This window comes from Bactrocera tryoni, chromosome 3 (assembly GCF_016617805.1).
Source record: "Bactrocera tryoni isolate S06 chromosome 3, CSIRO_BtryS06_freeze2, whole genome shotgun sequence".
In the NCBI taxonomy this organism is placed as follows: Eukaryota; Metazoa; Arthropoda; class Insecta; order Diptera; family Tephritidae; genus Bactrocera; species Bactrocera tryoni.
This window is the reverse complement of record NC_052501.1, coordinates 64,448,449-64,475,170: the sequence shown is the minus strand read 5'-3', so window position 1 is coordinate 64,475,170 and position 26,722 is coordinate 64,448,449. Positions and strand designations below refer to the sequence as shown.

Below are 26,722 nucleotides of genomic sequence, written 5' to 3'. Positions count from 1 at the left end.
ATCGAAACTACTCACAAAATTGCTGAGTCACGTTTAACATTACTTTGTTTTTCTAAACAGAATTTTTTTAGTTAAGCACATGCTTTGGAAATGTTTGATAATTCCAAAAAGTTTTAAAGAAAAGTAGCGAAATGTTCACCGCAAAAACGAGCAAGCTCAAAAATAAAATGTAACTGTAAGATATGTAAAATATTAGTTAAATCTGAGCCCACGGAATACATTAAATATTCAAAGCACATTTGACATTTGCTATGACATTTTTAAACTTAATAACTTTCCACTTAACACAAAGCACACTATCGAAATTTATCCGTATTGAATACTTGTAGCTACTAAAATATGAATATTTACAATTTAGTTTTCAAAACTAGCATAGCGCAAACTCACGCCACTCAGCAACGCGCCAAGCGCAGATATTTGAAGGGCGAGTTTCGACGGCAGCTTCCACACAAATGAAATTCAGCAATTATTTTTGTGTTAAACCTGATTATTTATTAACTTAATTTATACAGATTATTTGTATGTTTGTATTATTTCGTGTTTTTTGTTTTTGTTTTTTTTTTTGTGTTTTTATTAAACATTCAATGTAACTAATGCCACATCAAGGCTTTAATCTCACTACAGAAATCTCAACATTTGAAACACATCAAAATGTTTGTAGTTATTTGTTGTTGTTGCTTTTAATAACAAATTGAAACAAAATAGTGCAGAGTAAAAGCATAACATGACTTCAACGGTTAATTTCAATAATTTTTTCGTTTTTTTTTTATTTTTATTACAGCTAAGTAAACAAAACAATGCATAAACTTAAGTAAATTTTTAATATAAAATAATATTTTGCAAAAATTCTTCTAATTGAATATGTAAAAACCATATTGAAAATGCGGACATTATTCAGCAACACAAACGAGTTCAATAGAGCGTAAAATTGTTTTTTTTTTTTTGTTTTTTGAATATATTACCCGCAATATTTCTTTAAATAAACTTTGCAAGTAATTTTTACTATATTTGTTGCCGGTTACTTAATTTCTTAATTGTTTTTAATTTGTTTTTTGTTTATTACACAGTTATTGTTTAATTTCCCTTAGCATCATTATATTCTGCATATTCCTTTTGTTTATTTTAAAACACTATAGTATCGTTTTTTCACTTTAACATTCAAGTCGCAATAAAAATATATGCATTTATACCTTCACGATAATATATGTACGTAAATAAAACTAGCTCAGTTTCGCGCATCAGCACTTTGCAGTTTTCATGCAACACACCCGCCCTAATGATTACTATCGCCGCCGATATTGCCATTTTGCTGTTGGCGGACGGAGCGTCTTCGCGTCATAATACGCAGCGCAACACCGCCATTATTGCCACCCGCATCCATGGCTGACTCATCGATCGCCAGACCACTGGTGTGCTCCTCATTTGCCATACCAACCACCGCATTGTCGACAATACTTAGAGGATCCACTGCGGCAATGCCGGTATTAATGCCACCCAACATTTGTTGTTGTTGCGCATTATTACTGCCAACACAATTGCCGGCGTCATAGTCATTGATTTCATTCGATTGCACCGAAGTGCGGCGTAATTTGGACTTTTTTGGTGGCAACGTGCGTGGCGCGGTTACATGCGTCGGCGTAGCAGGCGTGATTACGGCCGGACTATCATTCAGTTCACTGCAATCATAATTACGTTTACGCGAGGCGACTGTGCGTAGCATGGCGCCACCTGCCACAACAGGTGAGGCGGTAATGAAGGGATTCAAAGTATTGTTTCCATCAGCTTCCGGCATTTGTTTAGCCACCGCGATTGGCACATGTGGTTGCTCCTCATTGCCATTGTAGAAGTCTTTTGGTGTGCCATAGTTGCGTAGACAAGAATTTTCATCGATGGTCTCCAAAGGTCGAGTTGCAGCATATTTTAATTCGTTGGCATTGTTGAGCGTATTGTGCGTTGGCGGAAGAACAGTGGTGTTGACGTTGTTAATAGTTGCGGCGTTAGTGTTGTAGGGTATGGCACAGGTTTCGGCAACATTTACTGTCATGTTGCAAGGAGCAACAGCGCCATTATGGCTACTGTGCAGAGCAGGGGTATTGGCATCAGTGACTTCTGCATCTGTTACTTTAATAGTATTCTCATTGTCCAAACTGCCAGTTTTCAATTGATAATTTTCCTTCTCCAAAGTTAGTATGCGATCGTGGGTGGTCTTCAGTTCTTGCTGCAGGAATAAGATTGTACTTTGCATGCCTTCAACATCTTCGTCTAATTCGGGCAGAAAATCGTCGACCTCTGTGGAAGGAAGGAGAAATGTATATGTAGTAAAAAAAGTATAAAAAAAAAAATTTAAGTATGGGTATCTTCCAGCTTGCTTACCTGATTGTGACTTCTTTACTTCTTCGCAAAAGCTTTTTTGCATAGCCAGTTCAGTCTCAAGTTTGGCCAAGCGACCGTTGGAAGTCATTTTACCCAGTTCCTCATTTTCCTAGTGAAATGAAATTTTACGAATTATACAATATCTTTTAAATTGATATAGCTTGTGTTGCTTACTTGATATAACAATCGACATTTGGCGATCAAACGTTTGCCAGTATTAGAATCTGGTGTGAATTTCCAGGCGGACAATTCATTTTGGGTTTCCTCCAACTTTGCTTTGGTAGCCTTTAGCTCTTTCTTGAGCTTCTCAAAAAGCAAATTAACAGCGGGATCAAGCAAAGCCGCTCGCAGTGCCAAAGCAGTGGGTGCTTGTGCTGCTTTGTATTCGGCAATTTGGCTCTGCAATAAATTTCACAAGATAGAAAATTAATTTAAATGTAAGGAACCATACATTTTCTTAGAACATACCACATAATCCTGAAATTCTTGCTCCTTATTGGCCAAACGGCGCATGAGTATTTTTTCGCGCCGTTGTGCATCAACGCATTGCTGCGATAAGCGCGTCTGTTCCAGCTTGAGATTTTCAATTTCATCTACATTAACGACGAAGAGAATTGCATATTTAATTTAAGAATTTATACATTATATGGTACATGACTTTTAAATATACAAATATTTGTTGTAAATATATAAACATAAGCTAATATACATATGTGATAAAAAATGATTACATGTTTAAAAATATAACATAAATCGAATATACATACATACATAGATTATATGAACAAGTTATAATAAATAATTATGTACATTTTGTTTCTAAATTGAACTTAATACGAAATCATACCAATACTGGGTGCAACAAGGTGCGTTTGTGTGCGAATTGCCGCACATTTCGTGAATTTCGAGTTGGCATTTTTGTTTTCTGAGTGTGTTGACTCTGCGATTTGTTGCGTTACGTTACGTTGTTGTTGTGTATATTTATTTGTCTTGGAGGACGGTCAGCTCAGTGTTGAAGAGTGTGACAACAGACCATTCAGAGCAGTTCGTATCGTTATGTATATTGCGACGCGAATGAAACGCCAATATTTTTTTACCAAAACAGTATAGAAAAACTACAAAGCGAATTTTTTTCTAAATTATTTTTCGCAATACACAAACACAAGTAACGAACATAATGATATTTTTTCAATTTATTTTTCCCGCACAACCAGCACTGTAAATTATTTACAAACAGTTATTTTTTTGTGCCATGAAATAAATATTAAAATATGTAATATATGCATTTTTATCGATAAACTTTTCTCTCAAATGCTTTTTGATTTTAGATTCAATCGATCAAAATGCCAACAGCGCACATTTTTTCGGGATAGACACTGGTATATTTTTTTAGATACAGCAATATTTTAGAAAAACACAATTACATCGACAACTAACACTCTTTTCTGACATTTTCAGATAATACCGGTTTGACACTTTGTGAGGTATATATACAATGTTTATGCAAATTTAATTAATTTTATTTCAATGATTGCATATTATTTTCTGTTACGCTTATCTGTACGTAAACAGATTACATTTTTAAAATACTGTTTATAATTTATTTTTCAAATTGATTTCAAGAGCTTTCTGAACTACCACAAGCAAGAAACTTTATATAACATATTTTCTTTTCCGCTTCCTTTTACCATATGTATATTTTTTGGGCCACTCGTTTTTTAACACTCACATCCCACCACAGCATGCATTGCAATACCAGGCTTATTATTTATCAATAATAACCATATTTGAATTTGCATATATTTTTATATATAATTTGTTATACGCTTATTAGCAACACCTTCATGATAACACCAAATTTTTATAGTTTTTCATTTTATAATTATTCATACTAGTAGATTATATTTTCGTTGTAAACTTTTAATGATTTCTGAATATTATATGTATTATTTTGTTATAAAACAGCAGATAGAATTAGATGTATCAGGATAAGAAAAAATATACCAACACCAACGAGGGTGTGGCAGGAACGAAAACAGACGAAGGGATATACAGCAGCATAAAACAGAACACACGACGTATAATATGAAACCGACGACGATGTGGCGAAATAGCGTTTACAATACAAATGTTGACCGCTTATATTTTTATTTTTTCTTTATATTTGTTGTTATTATCGTTGACTAAAGAGTGCATGGAGATAAAGACTTAGGAACATAATGATTATATGTAGAGAAAACTTATATTCTTTAATATGGCGATTTTAACACAATAAATTTATATTTATACATAATTACGAATGACTTTTGTAATATACGTATTTTCATAGATTTATATCACTTTATTTTTATTTATATTGTCTCCAAATATTTGTGTTTTTAACACAAATTATAATAAAAAATACACATATTTTTTCATGCACTTTAGTTCTTTTCTTCATTATTTACATTATTATTCTTATTTTCTCACAGTTTTTTCGCACTACATATTTATTAAGCCTTTTAAAACACGATTATTAGCCAGAGTTCAAGAAGGACATACATATACTTCTTTCATCGTATATACAATTGCTTTAACATTACTTCACCTCACAATTTCACGCTTACAAACTATGATTTGTGCTAGAATAAAATGTTCTGAAAGAGTCAAAAAGAGTGTTCGCTGATCGATTAACAAATTGAGTTTCTAACAAGCAATCATTGCACAAGCTCCACTTAGTACACTTCATTTATTCCAATATTAATGCTTTACAGTCATAGCTGGCTAACTTGCATCGAGTATTGGTCTATTCAATATTCTTAATGTACATTTGTCGTAGAGAAAAATTTCAACAATTCAAAAATAAATCAAAGTAAGAGTACATTATTTACTAGTAAAAATATATAAAAAAATGTTTTGAAAAATAAAACGTATTTCAACACACACCGAGTATTTAAGCATACGCTTTCGTCTTCAATGTATCTCTAGTTTTTTTACTATTAATTTGATTTTTTGTGTTCAATATATACCTTCGAGCAACCGCTGACGATGTTCGGCAGCAACAACGGCCTCAGCGACAGTGCTTGGCTGTTGCTGCTGCTGTTGAAGTTGCTGCTGCTGTTGAGTCTGATGGTGTTGGCTATGATGGTGCACATGTTGTTGCTGTTGCAGAGTTGGCGGCGGCGATGGTGGCTGATGTTCCACATGTTGATGCATATGCCGCGAATGATGATGATGATGATGATGAGAATGATGATGATGTGAATGATGATATTGATGCGAAGGTTCTTCGCTACCGGATGGCGTTGGCGAGGCAGGCCCAGATGGTGGTGCACCGCCAGCACCTAAACCATTGCCGCCACCCCCACCACCTAGTCCGGTATTACCATGCAAATTTTGTTCGTATTGTTTAGACATTTTATCGTAACTGTTCATCAAAGGTCTTTGATCGTCCATAGTCATTGCAGCGACACTCATTACAGTACAGAGGGCAAATACCGTGCCACAAAACTATTTTATATAAGTTTTTAAATTTTCTTTGATTAAGGTTTTGCTCTAAAAGGGAAGTTAGTTTTGTTGTACACCGCACCTCCAATTTGATTGCTTTCTAAAAACTAACACGCCACGCAGCAGCACGTATGCCTTGTGCGTTTGTTTGGCTTTTTTCACGAGTTGCTTCTCTCGCTTCTTCTCCTTTCCCTTCTCCAACACTTATTTCTTTCTTTCTTTCCTCTGTGCTACTTTTCTATGCTCATATAACTTTTTAATTGCCTATTGCTTCTTCTTCAACTTTTGTGAAATATACGTATATGCATGGAAACTTTCAACTAGCGCTCCGCTGACAATTTTTCACTTCCAATATTTGCGCACTTTCCAACTTTTCCGCTACTTACTTTTATCACTGTCGTATTAAATGTGTATTCAACTATATTTTTTCAATATTTTTGTAAGAAAATTTGCACTTTTTCCACAACTAATATTAATTTTTCTACACAGCGAAATCTCGACGCGTCACAATTTTAATTTATGAAAATTCAATATGGTCGTCTTTCACCTTGTGCTCACGGACGTGAAAGAGACAGATGTATAAGCTTCTTCGTAAAAAATGGCGAATATACAAAAGGCTTAGCAGGGTTGCATCGGTTATGAAAAAATATATTTAAAGAACGTTTCGGAAGGACGTATGGACTTTTACGTTTTTCGTATTTTTTCAAATTAATATTAATTTTTTAGTACGATATCAACCAATATTAAATATTTTTCTATATGTATGTATAATATTGAAATCATAAATTCATTTCTATTATAAAATGACATCTGTAATTTTAAGTTTTTACAAAATGGGGTAAAAAATAATTTAGTTGATAACCCCACAAAAAATCTACACATGATCTCTTGATAGAATTTGTTTTGCTGGATTTTCGACAAATGTCAAACACCGCTACTTTATTCGATAAACAATCACATTGTTTACAATACTAATTGCAAACAGGACAATGAGTGATAAAAAGGTACAAATAAACAAACGCGGAAAGGGTCGTGTAAACCGGGAAGAAATACTTCAATGGAGCAAAGAGGAGCTGATAGCCAAGGTTTTACAATTAGATGCATATAACTTCCAGATAAGAAATTTGTTGCAAAAAAAGCTGGGACAAAATGACAGTGAATTTTATGGAGAACTCGCTAGCCTGGACGCTAACGACAATACAGAAAAAACTCAAGAAACTAAGGCACAACCAATACAAAAGCCACAGAAACGTAAATTTGATTTTAAAAAGTAATATTAAAATAAAAATGTCGTAACTGTTCATATACATAGCTATATAATTTGTTAATTGTTCATAGAAGCCACAAGCGGCACGTGCTGATGAAATTGCTTTATTTCGGCTGGGACTACCACGGCTTGGCAACTCAAGAAGATTCAAATGCTACAATAGGTACAAAGTAACCCATAATCTTTAAAACTTATTTTATTTATGATTAAAATATTCTCCCAGAACACCACCTATTTCAAGCGCTAATCCGCACCTGCTTGATCGAGTCTCGCGAAACTGCAAATTACCACCGTTGTGGACGCACTGACAAAGAAGTAAGCGCCTTCTGCCAAGTTATATCAATCGATTTACGCAGCAAATTTCCATCGGAACAACAACTTTTAACTGAATCATTAACTAATGAAATTGATTATTGCGCATTATTAAACCGTGTACTTCCGCGCAACATACAAGCGGTGGCATGGATGCCGCTCCGCAATCCAGTGTACAGCGCTCGTTTCGATTGTGTCGAGCGCACATACCGTTATTACTTTCCAAAAGGCGATTTAAATATAGAGGCTATGCAAAAGGCCTGTGAATTGCTAGCAAGACATACAGACTTCCGAAATTTTTGCAAAATGGATGTTAACAATGGCGTAACAAATTATGTAAGGCAAGTATTTAAAGCTACGGTACAAAGGTGCGAAGTGGAACAATGCGAAAAAAATTCCATGGAAGGTTAGATCAATGAAATTATAGTTAAAAAAAACGTATATTGATTGTTTCATATTTTATGCAGGATATGCCATGTATATGTTAGAAATAAGAGCTAATGCCTTCCTTTGGCATCAAATTCGCTGTATTATGGCAGTTTTACTGCTCATAGGTGAGGGTAAAGAGCAGCCGGAAGTAATAAGTGAATTGCTGGATGTAGCCAAAAACCCATGGTGAGTATTTATTAGATTTATAATAAAACTCTTACAAAATTTGTCAAAATTGTGTCGTCAGCAAGCCGCAATATACACCGGCTATCGGTTTGCCATTAAATCTCTTTCACTGTGAATTCCGCGAGCATACCATACAACCCACTGATAATGCTGTAAATAATGGGGTTTCAGCAAATTCAGAAGAAGGAGAGGCGCATACAACTGCTTGGATATACGGTGATGAACACCTACAAAAACTCATCGAGAATGTGCAAGGTGAATGGATGCAATACAATATCAAGTTAGTGTCGCTATTCTAATTATAATTTGCGATACTTACAAATTAAATATTATCTTATTACAGAAGTACCATGATACGCGATGTGTTGCACCAATTAGAAAGCATATATCAAAAAGAATATCAATCTGCACCAGTGCAAGCGCAGGCTTGGTTGTTGCAAGACGGGGTTCGTCCACGTCAATATCAACAACTTTTAAACCGCAAACGTTGTGGTACGTATATACAATATATATGGGCTTTAACTGTTTATTCACAATTACTTATTATTCAAAATTGTTACTTTTTACAGAGAGTTTGGAAAATCGCATTGAACATTTCGTTAAAAAGCAGCGTTTGATAGTTACCAATGATCCAGTAGCACAAAGCAACTTAGTAACGAAAACGATGGCTAAAACGTAACACACACAAAAAAAAATATTTTAATTTGTTTGTTTATGGGCAATCATATGTTAGCCACTTTACAAAATATCTACGCGCTGCATATGCGGTATATTGTAGTGTCATCTTTAAGAAGAACATATTTGAAAGTTAAAAGAGAATGAATGCACTATTTCTATATTTCAAAAAATAAATGCTTATCTTATAAAACATTAACTCTTATACATAATTACACACACATAAGAATTATATAACTAGAAACTTCTACTTCGGTTGCACCAAAGCCAGAATACCCTTCACAAATAAAACAGTTTCCATAGAACAACTTGATTTTGATTGGTCAATTTGTATGGCAGCTATATGCCATAGTGGCCCGATCTGACGGGGATTGTACGGTTACTTGGGGCAATAATTCATGCCAAATTTTGTGCAGATATCTTGTCAAATAAAAAAAGTTTTCCGTACAAGGACCAATTTCGACAACTGAGCAGCTTTTTGGGGAGAAAAGAACCTTCAGATCGATGTCTTAAAAACTGAAAAACTTGTTTGCGTATACACAGACAGACGGGCATAGTTAAATCTACTCATCTGATATCGATGATTATTCATATATATGTTTATATGGCCTTCGAAGTTTCCTTCTGGATATTACAATTTCGCCACAAACTTATATCCCGTTCATGGTATAAAAAGCATACCAATAAATAGTTTAGCCATATATAAATCACAATCCATACAATTAGATTTATCTTATCTGCATTTATTTAATACAATAATCCGATTAGTCTCAACAAAAGTATCGCGAGATGATAACGACAGTATTTTTGAAAAACTCTAACAAATATTTGAATTTATGCATATGTATTTGCTTTGCTATCCAATAACTAAAAATGAAGTTGTAATGACGCGATAACTGATCAATTTAGTAATAGCGCTACTGACTTGCGCGCTTCATTGCTAACAGTCAATGCTTTTTGTAGCTTTTTTACAGTGCATACAATATTCTGATATTAATACAGCAGCTGATAAATCGATTTGAATTCGAATGCTTAACACCTTGTTCAGTTGAGTTTTTGCGTTTCTATCGCGCGGTCGAATTTGTGCAATTTCCGCCGATGTTTAAGTTGTGCGTATTGGAGAAATTAAAATTTTGCATTTATTAACAGAACAGCAACAACAACAAAAACGAAGTGTAAGGAGTGTATGCTTTGACACACCAAGCACATAATTTATAAATTTATTTATAAAAAGTGTGACACTTCATTTGTTACAAGCTGACTTCTGGTGTCACAACAGAGTAACGCAACAAAATGCACTCAAGCGGTGGCATGTTGTCCCTGTGCTCGGGTTATTTTGCAAGTATTTTGTTGTTGATAGTGCTGCAGTGCAGCTACACAGCGGTCAACGCTTACGAGGAAAATGACAGATTTTGCATACGCACTCAACCAATGCTGCTGGCAGATATTGAGAAGCATGTGAATCCTATAGATGATGATCCTAATTGCAAAGTGCTGGCCACAACGCTCACCACAAAGGAGAAGGTAAGAGCAAGAGTATACTATAAGAAGTAGAAAACGTGTACCGATTTATTAAAAAAATTTTTAAACGCCCTTTTATCATAACGTTTCTATTGCATTTCCGTTCTAAAGTGGTGCTGCCATACGAAAGTAAAAGTGGCGAAAATATAAGGTTTTTCAAAACAAAAATGCTTATAAAAAATAAAATAATTACCATTATCAAATTAAAAAAAAAATATAATAATAATATTAAATTAAATATAGATGATAATAACTTAGGGAGAACAAAGTAGCGATTTACGCGGCACGAAAAATTTAGCTTTAATTCCACCAGTAGGCACACAGTTTTAAGTTCCGAGTTCTCCGACATCATAGAATTTAAAATTCATCATAATTAGGACATATTCAGCTGTCTAAGTTTAAGTTGTTTGTTATACATAAATTATATTACTTAGCCATTGCAGTTACATATAAAAATAAAGAATTTATTGTCTAATCACATTTCTCGCCAAATCGAACGTTTCGCCCGACAGTCGCCAGTTTTTGCTTTTGGCATCTTTCATAGTAGAAATGCCGTTATAATGTCAATCGACCTAAAATACTTGTACTAGTGAAACAATTAGTTTATTTCACTAATAAAGACATTAAACCATAGATGACTATGATTAAACATCAAAAAATAATTTCTATAAAAAGTGCAAGGTCAACTAGCAAGTTGCTCTATTCAATGACCCCACACTGTATATGAAGCTGTTAACAAAATATTCCAGTGCAACTAAATTACCTCACACCAACCAAAAATAGATTCTTCATTGACAAGAACAAACCAAATTTGGTAAAAAAATACATGACATAGAAATGAGCACGAGTACGTAAATATGTGTACATGCATGTGTATTTAAACAACAAGGAGTTACATGCGCTTGCATATACATATATAGACGCATATGCGCCAGTGCAACAATGAGGCAATGCTTGGCTGGAAAACAAGTTTTCTTAGCAATGAAAATGTCAAATAGCATTAATTTGCTAAACGTTATCGTAAAAACACGGCTTTAAATTTATGATGGGTGTCTGTTACGGTTTTATTTACTACATACATAGTAATAAGTTTACATACACTTATAGTTAACTAAGCTCAAAATTAGTATCTATGAAAAAAAATCATTCGATATAATTATTAATTTTCTCGGCCTTTTTGTACTTACAGTTCAAATTTAAATATGACATAATGCAACATCCGCTTTAACTAGTAGAAAACTAAATTAACCCTTGTCGGATAACTAGTGCATATCGCTGTCTTATACTTAGAAGCCTTAAATAGCGATCATAAATTAATTATTACTAAATAAAAGCAGTTACATTAACAAAATTGAAAGAAGCCACCATTAACCTCGATGTCATTTGAGGTTAAGTATTAGGACAAATTAAAAGTAGTAACCATTTGTACAGAATTCCAAGTCATTTCATGTTCTATGATCTAGTGGGGCAGAAATATCTTAAAAATGCATAGCCAGCCACTTTTTTGCATTCTTTGGTTGATAAACTATTCAGAAAATATCAAATGAAAGTAAATAACAAGAAAAGTCGTCGCACCACCATCTAATAACGGTTGAATTGAGTTTACACAAGGTATGTGCATATGAAAAAAAAACAAAAAAAAAAAAATGTCAAAAAAATCACATTTGCAAGGCAATATTATCTACACTCAATTGTTTGTCTACTCAATTAATTGGCACCATTCGCTTTGATTTCGGCTCGCAATTGTAGGCATTAATGGGATTTATGTGCTTTCTTTGGAAAGCCTTCTCGCGGCAATAATGATAAGAAATGAAATTTAAAAGAACGCATGGTGTGTTTTATGTGAGTTAAATGAGGAAATGTCGTTATCATAAAAGCGTGGGATATTCCAAAACGAAGAATATGAGCTCAATAGTTGGTTGATAAACAGCTGATTGTTGGTAAATAATTTATGGTTCTAGTATTTATTTACATTTTCTTGTCTTTGTTTATATTTCAAAGATGCAAAAATCATTATTTTAATATGATTTTAGGAAAAAAAATACTATTTACATATGTATACGAAGTAACAGATTTTTTAATTTAAAAAGAGCTTAACTGTTGATATTTTACTAAAAATAACCTTTCCTTTTCTAAAAATAACCAATATGAATAAAAACGAAGTACACAAACACAAAAATTGTGAGAGCTCTAAAACTAATCTTGTGGGCTTAGAATTGAACATTTCTTTTTAATCCGATCTGGGTTTCAAGTCTAATTTTTAGATACATTTTTAACTAATATTTTCCCCTTATAAGTAGAATTGGAAGTAAGTGCAACTGCACGTATTATCTTTTTATTTATGTTCAGTTGCTTTAATGTTTTCGGAAGTATCACATTACCAAAATGAGCTCAAAACAACCAAAAGTGGAAGGAAGATACCATATACCGTTAAGCATACTGAAAGAAAATATGAACTATGAAAATATGAGCTTGCAGTTGATTTGCTTAATGAACTAAACCCTCACGTTTATCGAGTTTTAAAATTGTTTGAACAACACGACAGGTAATTTTGAATTTGTTTCTTCAGGTTGCCTATACATCATACATATGTATATGCAGGAGTGGAATGAAGATATTTTGCTGGATAATATTTCTAATTCGTGTGAAATTGAGTAATTAGAAGTGCTCGATGATGAGGAGAACGATTTAGATACAAATGTGCAGACAATAAAACCAAGCGAAGCCATCGAAGTATTAGACAGGCCTGTGGATTGGGCTCAATGCGAGAATGTTGAGCAAAATTACTTAAATGTATTAAGACGTTTAAGAGCGAAGGCTCTATTCCAAGTGGTGGAAGGAAAAAGCAGCAGGAAAAAATAACCTATTTTTTAAATGCTTATTTGTTTCCTTTATGAATTTGTTTATGTTTGGTTTTAGTTTATAATTAATAAAAACCTTTAAAAGAATATATGTTTTTTATTTAAAAATTTTACATTCGTAAACGTCAATTAGTTGACGTTTTCCCGAGTGCACTGTATATTAATTTTTCAAATCCCTTTATCTTTTATTTTCTGTTAAAAAGAAAATCATGGCTCCAGATACAATCATCATACATCATTATTCAATACTCACTCAATCAAATGCCATTTAATTAATTTACATATGATTTTTGACATCCAAATACCGTTATAATAACAAATTACAAAATTTGTGCATTGCAGGAGAGTTTCATGGAGACTATGTGTAAGGATCATGGCACCTCATATAAGGATAGTTACTATTTCTTCAAACTGCGCAATGGCGAACTGAGAGGACGCGGCTCGCACAAAGACATTTGCAATGGTGTGAAAAACCCATTGCTTGCTTGGGTGCCATACAATATGGTGCTGGAGAATTTCGCACAGGAACTGAATCCGAAAGAGGTGAGAAAAATTTAAATTAACGGCAGTATACTATTTTAAGAAGTGTTCACTGAATGCAAATCAAATTATGACAAATAATCACATCACATTGGATCTCCACTTTTGACTTAGTCTGCACAGATATCATGTGACAACAAATATACATAACTTTTCACACTTGGTTTAGAAAATAACAGCAAATGCAAGCATGTGCGACAGTAAGCGTGCAAACAACTCTTTTACTCAACAAATAATATTAACAAATTATTAAATAAATATCCGTAGCTTTTATTTGTATATATTATTATTAACTCTGTTAAACATCTTTCTTAAACTTGACATCTTATTCTGGCAGACGATATCAATTTAAATTGATTACGATAATTAGGGGACTGCAAAATCTGGCGCTGCTCGAGCGTTTCGGTTACTTACTTTATAAATTATACGATAAATTGAATCACATTTACGCACGTCATGAATATTAATACATTGGTCATAGCTTAAGTTAATACTTTCGAAATGTAATGTTTAGATAGCATTATGCATACTATTTCAAATGATTTGAGATGACAGGTGAGCGATTATCAGTTTGTTTTGAAGTTTAGTCTATTCTACTTGTTATGACTGATGGTGAAAGGCCATTAACAAGGAAATAGTTTCGTTCGGACGACAGTCGGGTCTACGTAACCGACACGAACCCGGATTTTTATCCGGCCAAGGACCGTCAGTCCTCTCTTGACGAACAAACACTAAATTCTATAAGACACTGATTATTATCGTCTTGCTATATGGTGAAGAGGCATGAACGCGGACAACATCTGATGAGTCGGTGTTATGAGTTTTCGAGAGAAAGGTTCTACAAAAGATTTATGGTCCTTTGCGCGTCGGCCACGGCGAATATCGCATTCGATAAAACGATGAAATATACGATGACATTTACATAGTTCAGCGAATTAAAAAATAGAGGCTACGCTGGCTAGGTCATGTCGTCCGAATGGACGAAAACACTCCAGCTCTGAAACTATTCGACACAGTATCTGCCGGGGGAAGCAGAGAAAGAGGTTTTAAAGACCTGGTGAAGTTGGACCTGACTTCGCTTGGAATCTCCAATTGGCGCCACCTTGCGAAAAGAAGGAATGACTGACGCGCTGTTGTTAACTCGGCTATAACCGCGTAGGCGGTGTCTACGCCAGTGAAGAAGATAAGGACCGTCAATTCGGGAGAACTCTGCCGCTAAGACAACAACTGCAAAGACTGTATTAAAAATTACTATAGTAAACGGCTATCTCTCCGACCTTTCCCGCTTCCTCGCTGCACAGAACTCAACCCTCTTCCCCACTAAATCCAGAGCGACCATATTCTCAAACTGGACCTCAATATTGCAGTCAATGGCGTTCAAATTCTGACTGAACCCTATAATTTTAGGTGTCACTGTCGACAGTCAGTGCTCCTTTACTCCACATACGACGCCGATTGTTGCCAAAGTACAGAGCCGCAACAAAATCGGTCGGCCGGCCGGTAACTACGACGCAACAATATGGTCGGCTGGATACAGTGAAACGCAGACGAGGAAGCTCCAAGCTTGTCAGAACACATCACTCCGAACTAGAACGGGATGCCTTATGAACTCCGCTCCAAGCAGTTCCTGCTGGAGTGCTTTCGCAGAAATCATACCTGTAGTCACCTGCTTGGAACGGAACCGCCTCCTAAGAGCATCAAGAGGTCATTCCTCAACTACGTCGACGACATCAAACAATAAGCCAATCAGACTTCGGACTCAACTAACTTCCATCGTAACGGGAATTAAGTACCCGTTACAACAATAACAAGAAATTAGTTTTTTGGTACACCAACAATTATTTTATTACACCACATATTTTTTAAATTTCGTTTCTCTTTTAATCTACTGTTTAGCAACTGAGTTATATTGGCAAAGCCACTGATGTGGATCGTGCAAAGACGGAGCTCTGTCACTTCAGCCACACCGATCTTGTCACAAACATCACATCTGACCTCTTTGCCTGCATTGTAATGATTTTCGAGGACAACTTTGTAAGTCTAAACATTTAAACGTAACAAGCTTTGCCTTTTATAATCTACGTAATCTTTTATAGTATGGACAAGATTCCAACATTAATGTGCTCGTCGAAATAGAGCCGCTCATGTATGAATTGCGCAACATAACCTATTTGCCCTGGGTCAATGTAACGACCAGCTACAAAACGTTGCTCGATCGCTCCAGTCTCAACAATCCGAATAGCGAGCCGAAGCAAATATATGGCAGCGTAAAATATGGTTTTGTCGAGAAGGTCCACGTTAATGTGAGCACTATATATAATAAAAATTTGGATCATTTGCCATTATTGTTCGAGCATGCGGGCGCTGTATTGGAATTGAATGATTTGGGTGTTGGCGGTGTAGATGTGACGGCGGTAAGCGAATTCATACTGTATGCGATTAGTTGTATTTTTATTAAGCTCTAGTTTCATTCATTAGAAAGCTTATTTTGGACGTTTCATGGACCCACGTACTTCGGTCAAGGTGGAAGTGATCGGTCAGTGGGCCGAGCACCATCAACAATTCAATGCTGATGTGTTCGACTACTTTGGTTATGGCATAAAACGCTACCGCAATGAAATCCATCGTGGCGAGGTTACCTTTACGCGTATTGAGAGCGCCGAACCAGTTTATGAAACACCCGATTCCACACATCTTACGTCAATTACACTACACTCGGGGGAAGAAAAAAAATTCGAACGTTTGGAAATGGCCGACACCGAAAATTTTACACAAACACCCAATTGGGATGTTAACACCTACTACGATTCTCATCCTTATCCGGGTTTCTATCCGTGGTTTGTAGCTGGTAGCATTGCAGTAGCTGTGGTACTGTTGGTGGTGGTATTCAACATGGTGCGCATATGGAGCAAGAAGGAGGAGAAGAAACTTTACAAGTTGGCAGCTTCCTCAGCATAAGTTTTGGAGATAGTTATGTGGAGCATAAAATATGAGAGAGAGAGAGGCGTGGAGCGCTACGAAAATTTTTGTTATTATAATAGTATTATCGAAGATATTAATATATTATATAATGAAAACACATGTATGTTGGCATGGAGCATGCTTAAAGTCCCTAAAGGCTTTTGACTATACATTCCAATAAATTTAACATATTAAATTTTTTTTCATGAAAACAAACCAGAGCTAAACTGCTTTAGTATTTGAGCTGATTTTCGTTTCAATAAATGTTGATGTGTTCTAAAATTTGAAAGCAAAAAAAATTATTATGAATATTTCGAAATAAATATTTTTAAATTCTAACTAGCGAAAGCTTATCTTATTTACTACCTTATAATTGTAGCGTAACTTTTGTAACTTTGTTCCACTGTACGAAATTAGTGATGTTGCTCTTATAAATCTGGCAGCATTAACGTAACAACAAAAAAGCACTACCAAAAATCCTTTCGCTCTTAACACTTTTAGACATGTTTTGTTAAAAGCCCGCTCCCGCTATCTCACTCACACACATCAGCGCACAGTTTGCCAATTTGCAAACGCAAGTCCTGTTGCTCAGTTTACATCATATAAAAGATGAAAGGAAAACATACTCAAATTCCGCCACTACTGTTGTTGCGGCAAAATCTAACTAGAATCAACAACAAAACCTACGAGATCCATTCCAACACAACCCATGTGTACATATGTTTCTATTATTTTTCTGTTGCACTGCTCTACTCGTTTACAAATTTAGTTTCGTGTCGGATTCCTTCAGCTTTCGATGTGACACTTCTGTTCTCTCTTGGTTCGCTTGTGAAAAAACATAAAAGACAGAATATTTGCGAAATTCACATAACTTAAATTTCCACAACCATCACGTAAACAAAAAGTGAGACTAAAAATAAAATCTTCAACTTCAAACGCTGTTGTTACTATATCAAAAAGTTCTTTCAATTCTACAATAGTCCAAGCAAGAAATAGTAATTCTCAATACAGTCGCAAAGTTGGCTAGTTGGAAAAGTTTAATTGCTCATTTTAAAGGGGCTAGAATAACAGGGTGGTGTGCAATTTATTGTATTACTACCAGCAAAAATCAATTCGCATATAATAACGAGTGTTTGCCGTGAGTGTGAGTGAATGAAAAAGTTTTGATAAATAAAAAAGAGTGCGTGCATTAAGTCGTATGGCAAACGCCGCAACAAAATTTATCTGCGAACTCTCTCTAACACAAATTTGCGCCCAAATATGGAGCGCGAGTTGTAAAGTGGTTTTAGTTTTTGGTGTTGGCGTTGTCGCCTGGTAAGTAAACATTTTATTTGGTCATAATTAATTTTTAATTACTGAAGTTATAAAATTACCACTCTAAATATTTTGATAAATACAAAAACTTTTACAGTTTCTAGATTTTTAAGTGAATTAGAAGCTATAAACCGCAAGTAAGAAATGATAGCCGCATAATCTTTGGAGATTAAGTAATTATTTTACTTTGAAAGGAATATTACTATCGAGTTTAATTTTTTCTCATTTTTACATTGGTAATAGCATTGACAGACGGCAGCGTTAAACCAGATTAATTGCTTTTTTCGGGATTAATTCAGGAGTTACCACAGCTAACTCCGTTGCTGAATCCAAAAATAACTCTAAAAATTTTAGGGAGTTTGTGAGATTTTCGTTGGCAACATTGTTAAAAATGGCCAATTTTCATCTATTGTGAATGAAATACAAGCAACCCTGACAGCTGTTTATCAAATTCTCAATATAATATCAATAAAACTTCTATGTTATGATGCAGTTTTAAAAATAATGTGTTGATATGTTTTTGTAATAAAAAATGGTTTGGTAAAAATTGGTCGGCTAACAACCGTAATGTTTATCTTCTCTCAATTTTCATTGAAAATATTATAAAAAGGACAATGAGCTGTTTATGAGAGTTTCAAACTCGTATAGCTGCCGTCTGTCACCTACAAATTTGGATCTGATTAAATGCACAGTTAATCTGGATTAACGCTGCCGTCTGTCAAGGCTATAACAAGGTTATAATAAAGAGTTATATTGTATAAATTAAAGTTTCCAAGTACGTAAACCGCGTGAACAATGTTTTTGTTTACATAAACATTTGTAATGGATATATAATATTGTAATCATCTGGCAACATTATTTTAATGATATCAACAAAACAGATGACTGCAGTCACCGATAAATATTAAATTAGCATTCAGTAACATCTCTGTTGCACGCATGAATATTAAGCGCCTTATTTCCATCTTTGTTCAGCAAAAGAGCAGATGGCTTGCAAGACGAGCAAAAACTAGTTTCACTACACCACTGTAACAGCCGACTACAGCAACGACAATCGAATCGTCTTTCTTGCACGAAGCCTACTAACGAACGAAACGAAACGAATTCAGCGCACCGCATAGAAAATGCAAACGGCAGCCATTGTGATTCACCGACGACAGAAGAAGACAAAAGGACGTATACAGCGTAAACGCTCTTATTAAAAAAGAAATTTCAGATATATCGCAATAAAATTTCACATAAGAAAATCTAGTTATTTCGTTTTTTTACTGTTTAATGTTTTTATAACGGTTTATATTGCGCTAATTGTATCGTGGGTGCAATTATTATGGAAATACGGTCTTAATTGGTAAATTGGTGTTCGCAAATATATCGGCTGTAGACATAAGTTGTCAAGCGCAAAATTAAACTGGATAAGGTGACGTGAATCGTGTATATCTTTGGTGAATTCAAAAATAAAAAAAAATTTGATATTCGGAAGATTTCCTAATAAGTAAAGAGTGTAGCAGGTAAGTTATGTGCTACAGCGCTGTGAAATTTTAAAATGTGAAAGTGCAAATAAAGATCTGGTAAATTGATAGATGCATTATTAAAAAGCTCTAACAATTCTTCCTATCGCTTAATTTTGTTAGTGCTGTCAAAATTAGTGCAATGCAATAATGTAAAATCAACTAAATTGGATGTGTTTTTTTTTTTTTGGAACAGTAGACGTTGCTGCTTCTGCTTTTCATTGCATATTTCTTTTCACTCGCTCGTGCCACTATGTGTCAAGACTAAAAATAACACCATCTCATTTTTGCATGTTTGTAGCAAAGATTAAAATTGCCGCGTAGCTAGTGTTCCCACCATTCATTTTTGTTACGTTGATATTGTAGTGCTGACTCGTTCGGTGCTCACAGTAGTTATTTTTTTTTTTTTTTGTTAAATGTTTTTGTTTAAATGTTATATATATATTTTAAATTAGACTAGTTGAGACAATCCAAGTGAAAGGATGTAGCAATTAAATCAAAAGGGTGGCCAAACATTCTAAATCTTTGGTTTTTAAAAACAATGTCTTGATAAAAAAGTGGTCCAATTAAATACAAATTGTAATGTAATGTAAATATTGGATAAAATTGTTTATGTTATTTGTACATAGTTATCATTTTATAGATTTGTTTCAATATATGTATGAAAGATAAAAGATGCATTCAATCTATTAATTTACCATAAAGATAAGATGTTAATGACTTTATGTACAATTGCATCTTTGTGCTGAGATATTTATGTTGAGTCTAATATTTATATAAAACTATTATTTTAGGTTCTGCGCTATACTTTATAATTTTGATACACATCTAAAAGTAGTAGTCCTGAAGGAAGATGGAGCGTAAAAAAGTTCTTGAGCTGGACAAGATTTGTCGAGTATGCATAGCAGAGCGTAAAGATATGCGTCCATTATTTAGTGAGAAAATCGCTGAGATGCTGATGGAGTGTGCCACTGTAAATATTGAAAATACTGAAGGTTGGCCCGATAAAATTTGTGTGCAATGCGTTCACGCCGTGTCGCGGTGTCATGCCTTTAAGAAACAGGTTGAACGCAGCGACAAAGAATTAAGGGAATACATTAAAAGTTTAACTGTACGTGTGGTCATAGAAGAAACCAATGATATGAAGCTAGACGCATCGCCGCAAAAAATGTTGTCTCAGAAGCCACCTAAATTGCAACTAATACAGCCGCAGACACAATTTCAGTTACAGACGCAGCAAAATCAATTACAATTACAACAACAGCAAATAATTCTACAGCCGCAACAGCAACAGCAGCAACAATCACAGCAGCAGCAACAGCATCAGCCTCAAAATCAACAACTGCAACAAGTGCAGCATTTACAACTGCAACAACAACAACAACAGCCAAGTAAACGGAAGGCCGTTAGTACATCACGTAAATCTCAACGGCAGTCGAAAAAGTCACATTTATTGCCACAGCAGGTGCAACAACAACAACAACAAACACTTGAACATGTGTCGTTGCAAACAATGGTGCAGAATGTAACACCGCCGCGAACACAGGCACAACCTGCAACTCAACATTTGCAAACTACACAAACGTCCTTGCAGCAACAACCGCCACAACCCCAACAACTAATTTCCACAGCCGCCTTGCCACAACAAATTGTTCTACCCAATGGGCAAATAATTACCACAGCGCAAATTGTCACACACGCTGGACCTCCACAGATTGCGCAGATAATAAGTACGCCGAATGGCTCAACGGTACAAGCAAACCCATCCTCTAACGCTGTTGCTGCGCAACCGCAATTCACGCCACAAATTATACAAACATCTAACGGACAGACATTACAATTGATACAGCAACCGAATGGGCAGCAAACATTGCAGTTGGTACACGTGATGCCACAGCGTACTATTGCCACTACGGCGAATGGAACAAGCGTGATGGTAACCACTTCCGAAGATGGTACCACGACGATAGTAGATGATGAAACATTGATAACGCCCGACGAGCATCACCTGATCGATGATGAAGCCGATCTGGAAGAAGATGATGAACAAGAACAAATCTGTGAAACAATTGTGGTAGAAGATGATCAGATCACTCATCAGCAGTTGCTAGCTGGCCACCATACAATCGTAGATGAAGATAATTTATCGCAAGGCGAAGCACAAGAACTGGAGTACCTTGAGGATGTAACTGTAACCACCTCGAATGTAGGTCATTCACATCATCAGCAACATCATCATACCCAACACTATCAACAGCTGAGCGATTGTGATGGTGATGCAAGTCAGCAGCAACATATGCAACTGCATGACGATGATGATATTATCGAAGAGATACACATGGATGAAGAGGAAATGCTGGAAGATGATGGTGCAGATGTGATGCATGTGATGGAAGGAGATGGTACCGAATTTATTAGTGATGAAGATGGCAGTCAGCAACATTTGGTTGGAGAGAACGGTGATCCTCTGCAGTACACTGTGCTGGAAGCAGCCACAGACGATGAAGAGCTTGTTGAAAGCGACGTAAAAGAAGTGCTGCAAGCAGCTTGCGGAACGGAAATGCAGAACGTTGTCGATTTTAATCAAACGGTCAGCAGTGTTGCAAGTGGTGGTGGTGGCGGTGGCGGTGGTGTTGGATCAGGTAGCGGCGCATCTGTAGGCAGCCAAACACCAACACCCAAACGTCAACGTAAATCGAATTCCAAAGCCGTTGCCAATTCACGGCAACTAGTTGCCACCGCATCCTCAATAGCGACATCAGGGGCCTCGGACGATTTGGATTTCGATCCCAAATTTATTGCCGAAATTATAAGTCAGCAAACGACTGTGCTCGGTTCCGGTCGCCATGTGTGTAATTTATGCCGTCATGAGTTTAAACAATTTAAAGCACTGCATAATCACATGCACCAACATTCGAATTGGATACGTGCAAATTGCAAGAAGCAACCGCAATGTGAAATCTGTCTTAAAAGCTTTAAGGGTCCAGGCATGCTAAAGATGCATATGAAGACACATCAATCCGCTGCGCGCACACCTACCTGCAACATCTGTAACAAGAGCTTCAAATCAAAAGCGATACTATATCGCCACCGGCAAACGCATCAACTGCGCTCCTATGCTTGCGCCGTGGATAACTGCCGCAAAACATTCTCGATGCCACAAACGCTGCGTACGCATTCGGACAACAAACACCCGAACTCAAAGCAGCCGAGATTTAAATGTGGCGAATGTAGTTTACATTTTGACGATGTCGATATGCTGCATACGCATGTGCAGACGGGTGTGCACTGTGATACGCTGACAATGGAAAATGGTGATGGTGGAGGCAATAATGGTGCCGATGGCTCGGGTGGTGGCAGTATAGACGGTTCGGGTTGTATGGACGGCAATATGACGGGTAACACTATAATTGTTGTTACGCAGGGGTAGGTTCGCTGTTGCTAGGCAAACTGCGCTCATTCCCCACTCGGTCGTTCTCTCTCAGCGCCAGTTTTGTAAATTTGATTGGTTTCCTCTACGAAAAAGAATGCTTTCCCAATGTGCTAGATTTAATGTTTAATTTGTTCAAAACAAAATAAACAATTCAACATTAGAATTAATTAATTAAAATATAGGATTATTTTTAATAGCAATTATTACATTTAAAAAAATACATGTACATATACTTATGTATTAAACAAACCAACAAACGTATGTACATATGAATGAAAAATGAAATTATTTTTAAAATATACAAAATTTACAAACTAATTCATAATTATTGAAATGACAAAGCAAAACAATAAAAATAGAAAACATGAACATGTTTGGTAATAAATAAATCAACGAATATTAAAATGTATTCAAAAAACTGGTCTTTAATTTATTAGACAAATTTTTATATCTTTAATTAAATTAGTTGTTTTTTCTAGCGGCTAAAAGTGTTCTTCAAATAGTTTTAACAAATACAGCCGAGCAAAAAGTCATCATTCGGGTTCGTTCCGTAAATCGTTATCATTGACTTTTAATTCACTAAGCGGCATTAAACTTTATTTAGTTGCAGTCTAGCGGCTGCAATCTTGGATCTTGAAAGAGTGCATTTTTTTCGGTTTGAGCTCAAAACAGTCCGGAGAATGGCAGTTTTAAATAGCAGGAACAGCTGGTTTAATATTCGTTAATATAAACTCCTGAATTATGGTAAACATTCCAACACTTCATTGACATTTCTGAACCGCCACAAATTTGTGTTTATTATACATTTGTCTTTACTATAAATATTAAAATTTTTCTAAAATTAGATAAAATCTTGGCGGTTTTTGACGTACTAAAATAATTTTTAAGAATATGACCTAAAGATTTGAAAATGTAATATACTTTAACATTTATACTATAACTCAATTCCTTCTAGCAAAGCGAGTGGCTTTATGGATATTGTCTTATAGTTTAATGCGATCCCTTACCTTTATTCAATGTCGCCTGCCGCTCATACACGTACTTTCTTTAAAAAGTAGAATCTATGAATCACTTTTGCAACATTTGCAATTTTGTTTTTTTTTAGTATTTTTTAATTAGGTTTGCAGTTAATAATATTGAAATGCTCGCTAAAAATACTTCCAGTAACACTTTTGTTTACTTTTGTGTTATTGCTTTCTTTAACGATCTATTTGCATATTGCAGAACTTGTTTTTTTTTTGCTATACATTTATATTTATATAAATTGCTAACGTCAACAAAACGTGTTTAGTAGACTGTTTTCAATTTTTTGTTCTTATAAAGAAATTATTTGACTAATAATCGCTTATAAGCTGACCGGTTATGGGGAAAAGATATATACATACATATGTACATACATATATACATATATGAGTCAAAGAAGACTATATATTCTTGCAAATGTTTCTATACATTTAATATAATTTTTCATAAACTCTATAACGTTTTTATAAAAAATCTCAAGCTTTGAGTTGGTAAATGGGAATTCAGGAAAGTAAATAATTACTTTATGAAAAATAAGAAATATAATCTGTATTTTTTTCGAAAACTAACAGTTGGGCTGAAAAGTTCATAGGCTGATATATAAGTAGATGGTCTTACTGTTATTAAGATCATATGACTTTTAGACACCGGCAACTTTCTACAAATACGTTTACGAATTTGAGAGCTGTCAAACTATTAGATATATAGTTTTTGAGTGAAGTAGCTTGTATTTGTTTACAAAAAATTAATAAAAGGCACTTCAAGTATTAATAAAGCAATACTTTTTTGGGTGAAAATAATGTGGAAGTCAAGGTTTAGCTTGAAGAACAATAGTTTTACTCTGAACCAGGAAAATAAACTGTGAGAAGTCGTTTAAGTTTAACGGTCGCCACTAAAGAGGCTGATACCGTGGAACACCAAAAAAGTCCCAAAATAATTTTGGATGACCGTAAAGTAGAGTTATTAGAACTATCTGATACCCTAAAGATATTAAAGGAACTTGCTGAATATATGTACATATGTACATATAGTATTGTGAATAAGTAAGTGGGTGCCGCGCGAGCTCAAAATCGATCTGAAGAGTTTTTTAAGCTGTTAAATCGTAATAAAACCGTATAGATTAGATAAGTAAATAAGGATTGCACTGTGACCTAGGGTCTATTTCAATAAAAGCCGAACCTTACGACGATATGTGACCAATTCCCACGACAGCCGGTTCTGCGCACCGGAATTGTCTCGGATTTCATCCGACCAAGGGCTGTTCTTTCGGCGATCTAACCCCGTTTGGATCGTCCGTTAAAACAACAACAACGATATGTGACAATGGCTAAAACATGGTACCATCATTTCACACCGGACTGTCGATTGAGTCAGCTTATTTTAAGCTTAAAGACAAATTGTATTATAAAATTAGTATTAAAAATTTGTATGACCGGTATAATTGTTGCACCGCCTTCGAAGATAATTTTTTAAAGAAAAAACACAGAAACTTCAAATTTAATGGGGAATGTTTATTATCATTCGAAGGAACATTATTTGGCAATTATTTTTTGAAGATACGCCTCAGATGGTCCATCCGTTGAATCCAATTTTCGATGACACGTTATAAAATTTCGACTAGTAACAGGCAAATGACACGCGTGATGTTTGCTCCAAGGCCTAAATCGAAGCGGGATTGCCCGCATAGACTTTAGACTTTACATATACCCACAGGAAAAAGTCTAACGGTGTGATAACACACGATCTTTGTGGCCGAACCCTCGGCCCAAAACGGTTACGTTATCATCGGCATCATTTTTAAAGAAATATGGACCGATAATTCCACCGGCCCATAAACCACACCTATCCGTTTTTTTCTGGATGAAATGGCAGCTATTGAATCTTCAGGTTGCTCTTTACATACCCATTGAGGCAGAAATAGGCTGAACATCTTTGGACTTCCCAAAGGAAATATTATAAAAGTTTTTTTTTTTTATTATATTTCGTTGCTAAAAAGGTCACATAAAAAATAACAAGAGACTTGACTGACATTATACATAACTCTCTTAATTTTATTTAAGCCTTTTAAAAAAGTACCCATCACGCGTTCGGCTCGTGGGCAAACCTGGATTTGTTTTCGTTTCTAGGTGTGTATGAATATTTTCCGCGATGTATCGTTTGGAAATCAACATTTAATAAATGTGGCTCGCTTAGCATTCCATTAACATTTCGGTCTCGTAAAAGAAAGCAACAGTTAAATGTTGACATACATACATACATACGTACAAATGTACTTGTACATGCACTTGTATGTGTATAATTTTTCAATAAAATGTACTTTACATGCAACCAGAAAGTAGGTGTGTGAATTCGTGCATATTTTTGTAAGAAGATTCATTAAAAAAAATTTTCCACACCCTCGCTCTTAATCGAACCATTTTATTGCCAATTAGTGTTTTTAATGTGAGCAAACAGGGAGATACCGAGATTTGACAAGCAAACAAAAGAAAGGAAGAAATTCGTTAAGACGCGTGGAAGTGCTTCATTCATTACCATTACCAAAGTGATTCCTTTATTTTTCATTTGATATTTTATTATTGAAAATTGAAGAGGGTAATTCCCAGCAGGTTATTTTTTCAGATTTGTTGTGATGACTAATATTTTTTACCGTTATCTGCACTTTTATTCGTAGTTAGTGAAGAGAGTCACTTAATTTTATTTTTTTATTTTGAGAAAATTTTTGTAATATACTCCAAGATCTTCTGATGGGGAATAACTTGTAGAGATTGGAGTTGCCGTTTAACTACTATTCGATCTCGATCTCATTTTTTAATTGCGCTGCTTCATGTTTTGT

The 26,722-nt window shown here is 35.1% G+C and overlaps 4 protein-coding genes across 9 annotated transcripts; 3 read left to right on the top strand and 1 right to left on the bottom strand.

The window, feature by feature from the left end:
* On the bottom strand, positions 1 to 6,387 carry LOC120770985 (pre-mRNA-splicing regulator female-lethal(2)D). The gene is made up of 5 exons (XM_040098727.1): positions 5,382 to 6,387; positions 2,842 to 2,966; positions 2,548 to 2,772; positions 2,374 to 2,482; positions 1 to 2,289 (listed from the first exon to the last, which is right to left on the bottom strand). The coding sequence occupies exons 1-5, from the start codon at positions 5,827 to 5,829 to the stop codon at positions 1,274 to 1,276; spliced, it is 1,923 nt and encodes a 640-aa protein (XP_039954661.1). The 5' UTR covers positions 5,830 to 6,387; the 3' UTR covers positions 1 to 1,273.
* A 392-nt stretch (positions 6,388 to 6,779) lies between these two features.
* LOC120772593 (tRNA pseudouridine(38/39) synthase) lies at positions 6,780 to 8,927 on the top strand. Of its 3 annotated transcripts, XM_040101305.1 has the most exons (8): positions 6,780 to 7,129; positions 7,198 to 7,289; positions 7,350 to 7,844; positions 7,906 to 8,053; positions 8,115 to 8,333; positions 8,397 to 8,545; positions 8,623 to 8,738; positions 8,773 to 8,927. In XM_040101305.1, exons 1-7 carry the CDS (start codon positions 6,849 to 6,851, stop codon positions 8,730 to 8,732), a joined length of 1,494 nt encoding a protein of 497 aa, XP_039957239.1. In that variant the 5' UTR covers positions 6,780 to 6,848; the 3' UTR covers positions 8,733 to 8,738; positions 8,773 to 8,927. The 3 variants fall into 3 exon arrangements, with proteins under 3 accessions (XP_039957239.1, XP_039957238.1, XP_039957240.1); XM_040101304.1 differs by having other exon boundaries at positions 8,623 to 8,927; XM_040101306.1 differs by lacking the exons at positions 8,623 to 8,738; positions 8,773 to 8,927 and having other exon boundaries at positions 8,115 to 8,308; positions 8,397 to 8,488.
* An 864-nt stretch (positions 8,928 to 9,791) lies between these two features.
* LOC120772714 lies at positions 9,792 to 16,832 on the top strand. Its single transcript, XM_040101462.1, has 5 exons — positions 9,792 to 10,252; positions 13,453 to 13,653; positions 15,547 to 15,684; positions 15,747 to 16,064; positions 16,129 to 16,832. The coding sequence occupies exons 1-5, from the start codon at positions 10,022 to 10,024 to the stop codon at positions 16,606 to 16,608; spliced, it is 1,368 nt and encodes a 455-aa protein (XP_039957396.1). The 5' UTR covers positions 9,792 to 10,021; the 3' UTR covers positions 16,609 to 16,832.
* A 2,167-nt stretch (positions 16,833 to 18,999) lies between these two features.
* LOC120771805 lies at positions 19,000 to 23,059 on the top strand. 4 transcript variants are annotated; one of them, XM_040100009.1, is made up of 2 exons: positions 19,000 to 19,433; positions 20,228 to 23,059. In XM_040100009.1, the coding sequence occupies exon 2, from the start codon at positions 20,287 to 20,289 to the stop codon at positions 22,861 to 22,863; it is 2,577 nt and encodes an 858-aa protein (XP_039955943.1). In that variant the 5' UTR covers positions 19,000 to 19,433; positions 20,228 to 20,286; the 3' UTR covers positions 22,864 to 23,059. The 4 variants fall into 4 exon arrangements, with proteins under 4 accessions (XP_039955943.1, XP_039955945.1, XP_039955944.1 ...); XM_040100011.1 differs by lacking the exon at positions 19,000 to 19,433 and adding an exon at positions 19,811 to 20,012; XM_040100010.1 differs by lacking the exon at positions 19,000 to 19,433 and adding an exon at positions 19,811 to 20,017.
* The last annotated feature ends 3,663 nt before the right edge of the window (positions 23,060 to 26,722 follow it).

Excerpts from the sequence above, each read along its gene's own strand:
- LOC120770985 (XM_040098727.1), bottom strand. The coding sequence starts at position 5,829 with ATGAGTGTCGCTGCAATGACTATGGACGATCAAAGACCTTTGATGAAC. Across the intron at positions 2,483-2,547 it reads AATGTCGATTGTTATATCAA|GAAAATGAGGAACTGGGTAA; the intron begins GTAAGCAACACA and ends TCATTTCACTAG. Across the intron at positions 2,290-2,373 it reads AGTAAAGAAGTCACAATCAG|AGGTCGACGATTTTCTGCCC; the intron begins GTAAGCAAGCTG and ends TTCCTTCCACAG.
- LOC120771805 (XM_040100009.1), top strand. The coding sequence starts at position 20,287 with ATGGAGCGTAAAAAAGTTCTTGAGCTGGACAAGATTTGTCGAGTATGC.
- LOC120772593 (XM_040101305.1), top strand. The coding sequence starts at position 6,849 with ATGAGTGATAAAAAGGTACAAATAAACAAACGCGGAAAGGGTCGTGTA. Across the intron at positions 7,845-7,905 it reads CGAAAAAAATTCCATGGAAG|GATATGCCATGTATATGTTA; the intron begins GTTAGATCAATG and ends TATTTTATGCAG. Across the intron at positions 8,054-8,114 it reads GATGTAGCCAAAAACCCATG|CAAGCCGCAATATACACCGG; the intron begins GTGAGTATTTAT and ends TTGTGTCGTCAG.
- LOC120772714 (XM_040101462.1), top strand. The coding sequence starts at position 10,022 with ATGCACTCAAGCGGTGGCATGTTGTCCCTGTGCTCGGGTTATTTTGCA. Across the intron at positions 15,685-15,746 it reads TGATTTTCGAGGACAACTTT|TATGGACAAGATTCCAACAT; the intron begins GTAAGTCTAAAC and ends AATCTTTTATAG. Across the intron at positions 16,065-16,128 it reads GCGGTGTAGATGTGACGGCG|AAAGCTTATTTTGGACGTTT; the intron begins GTAAGCGAATTC and ends TTCATTCATTAG.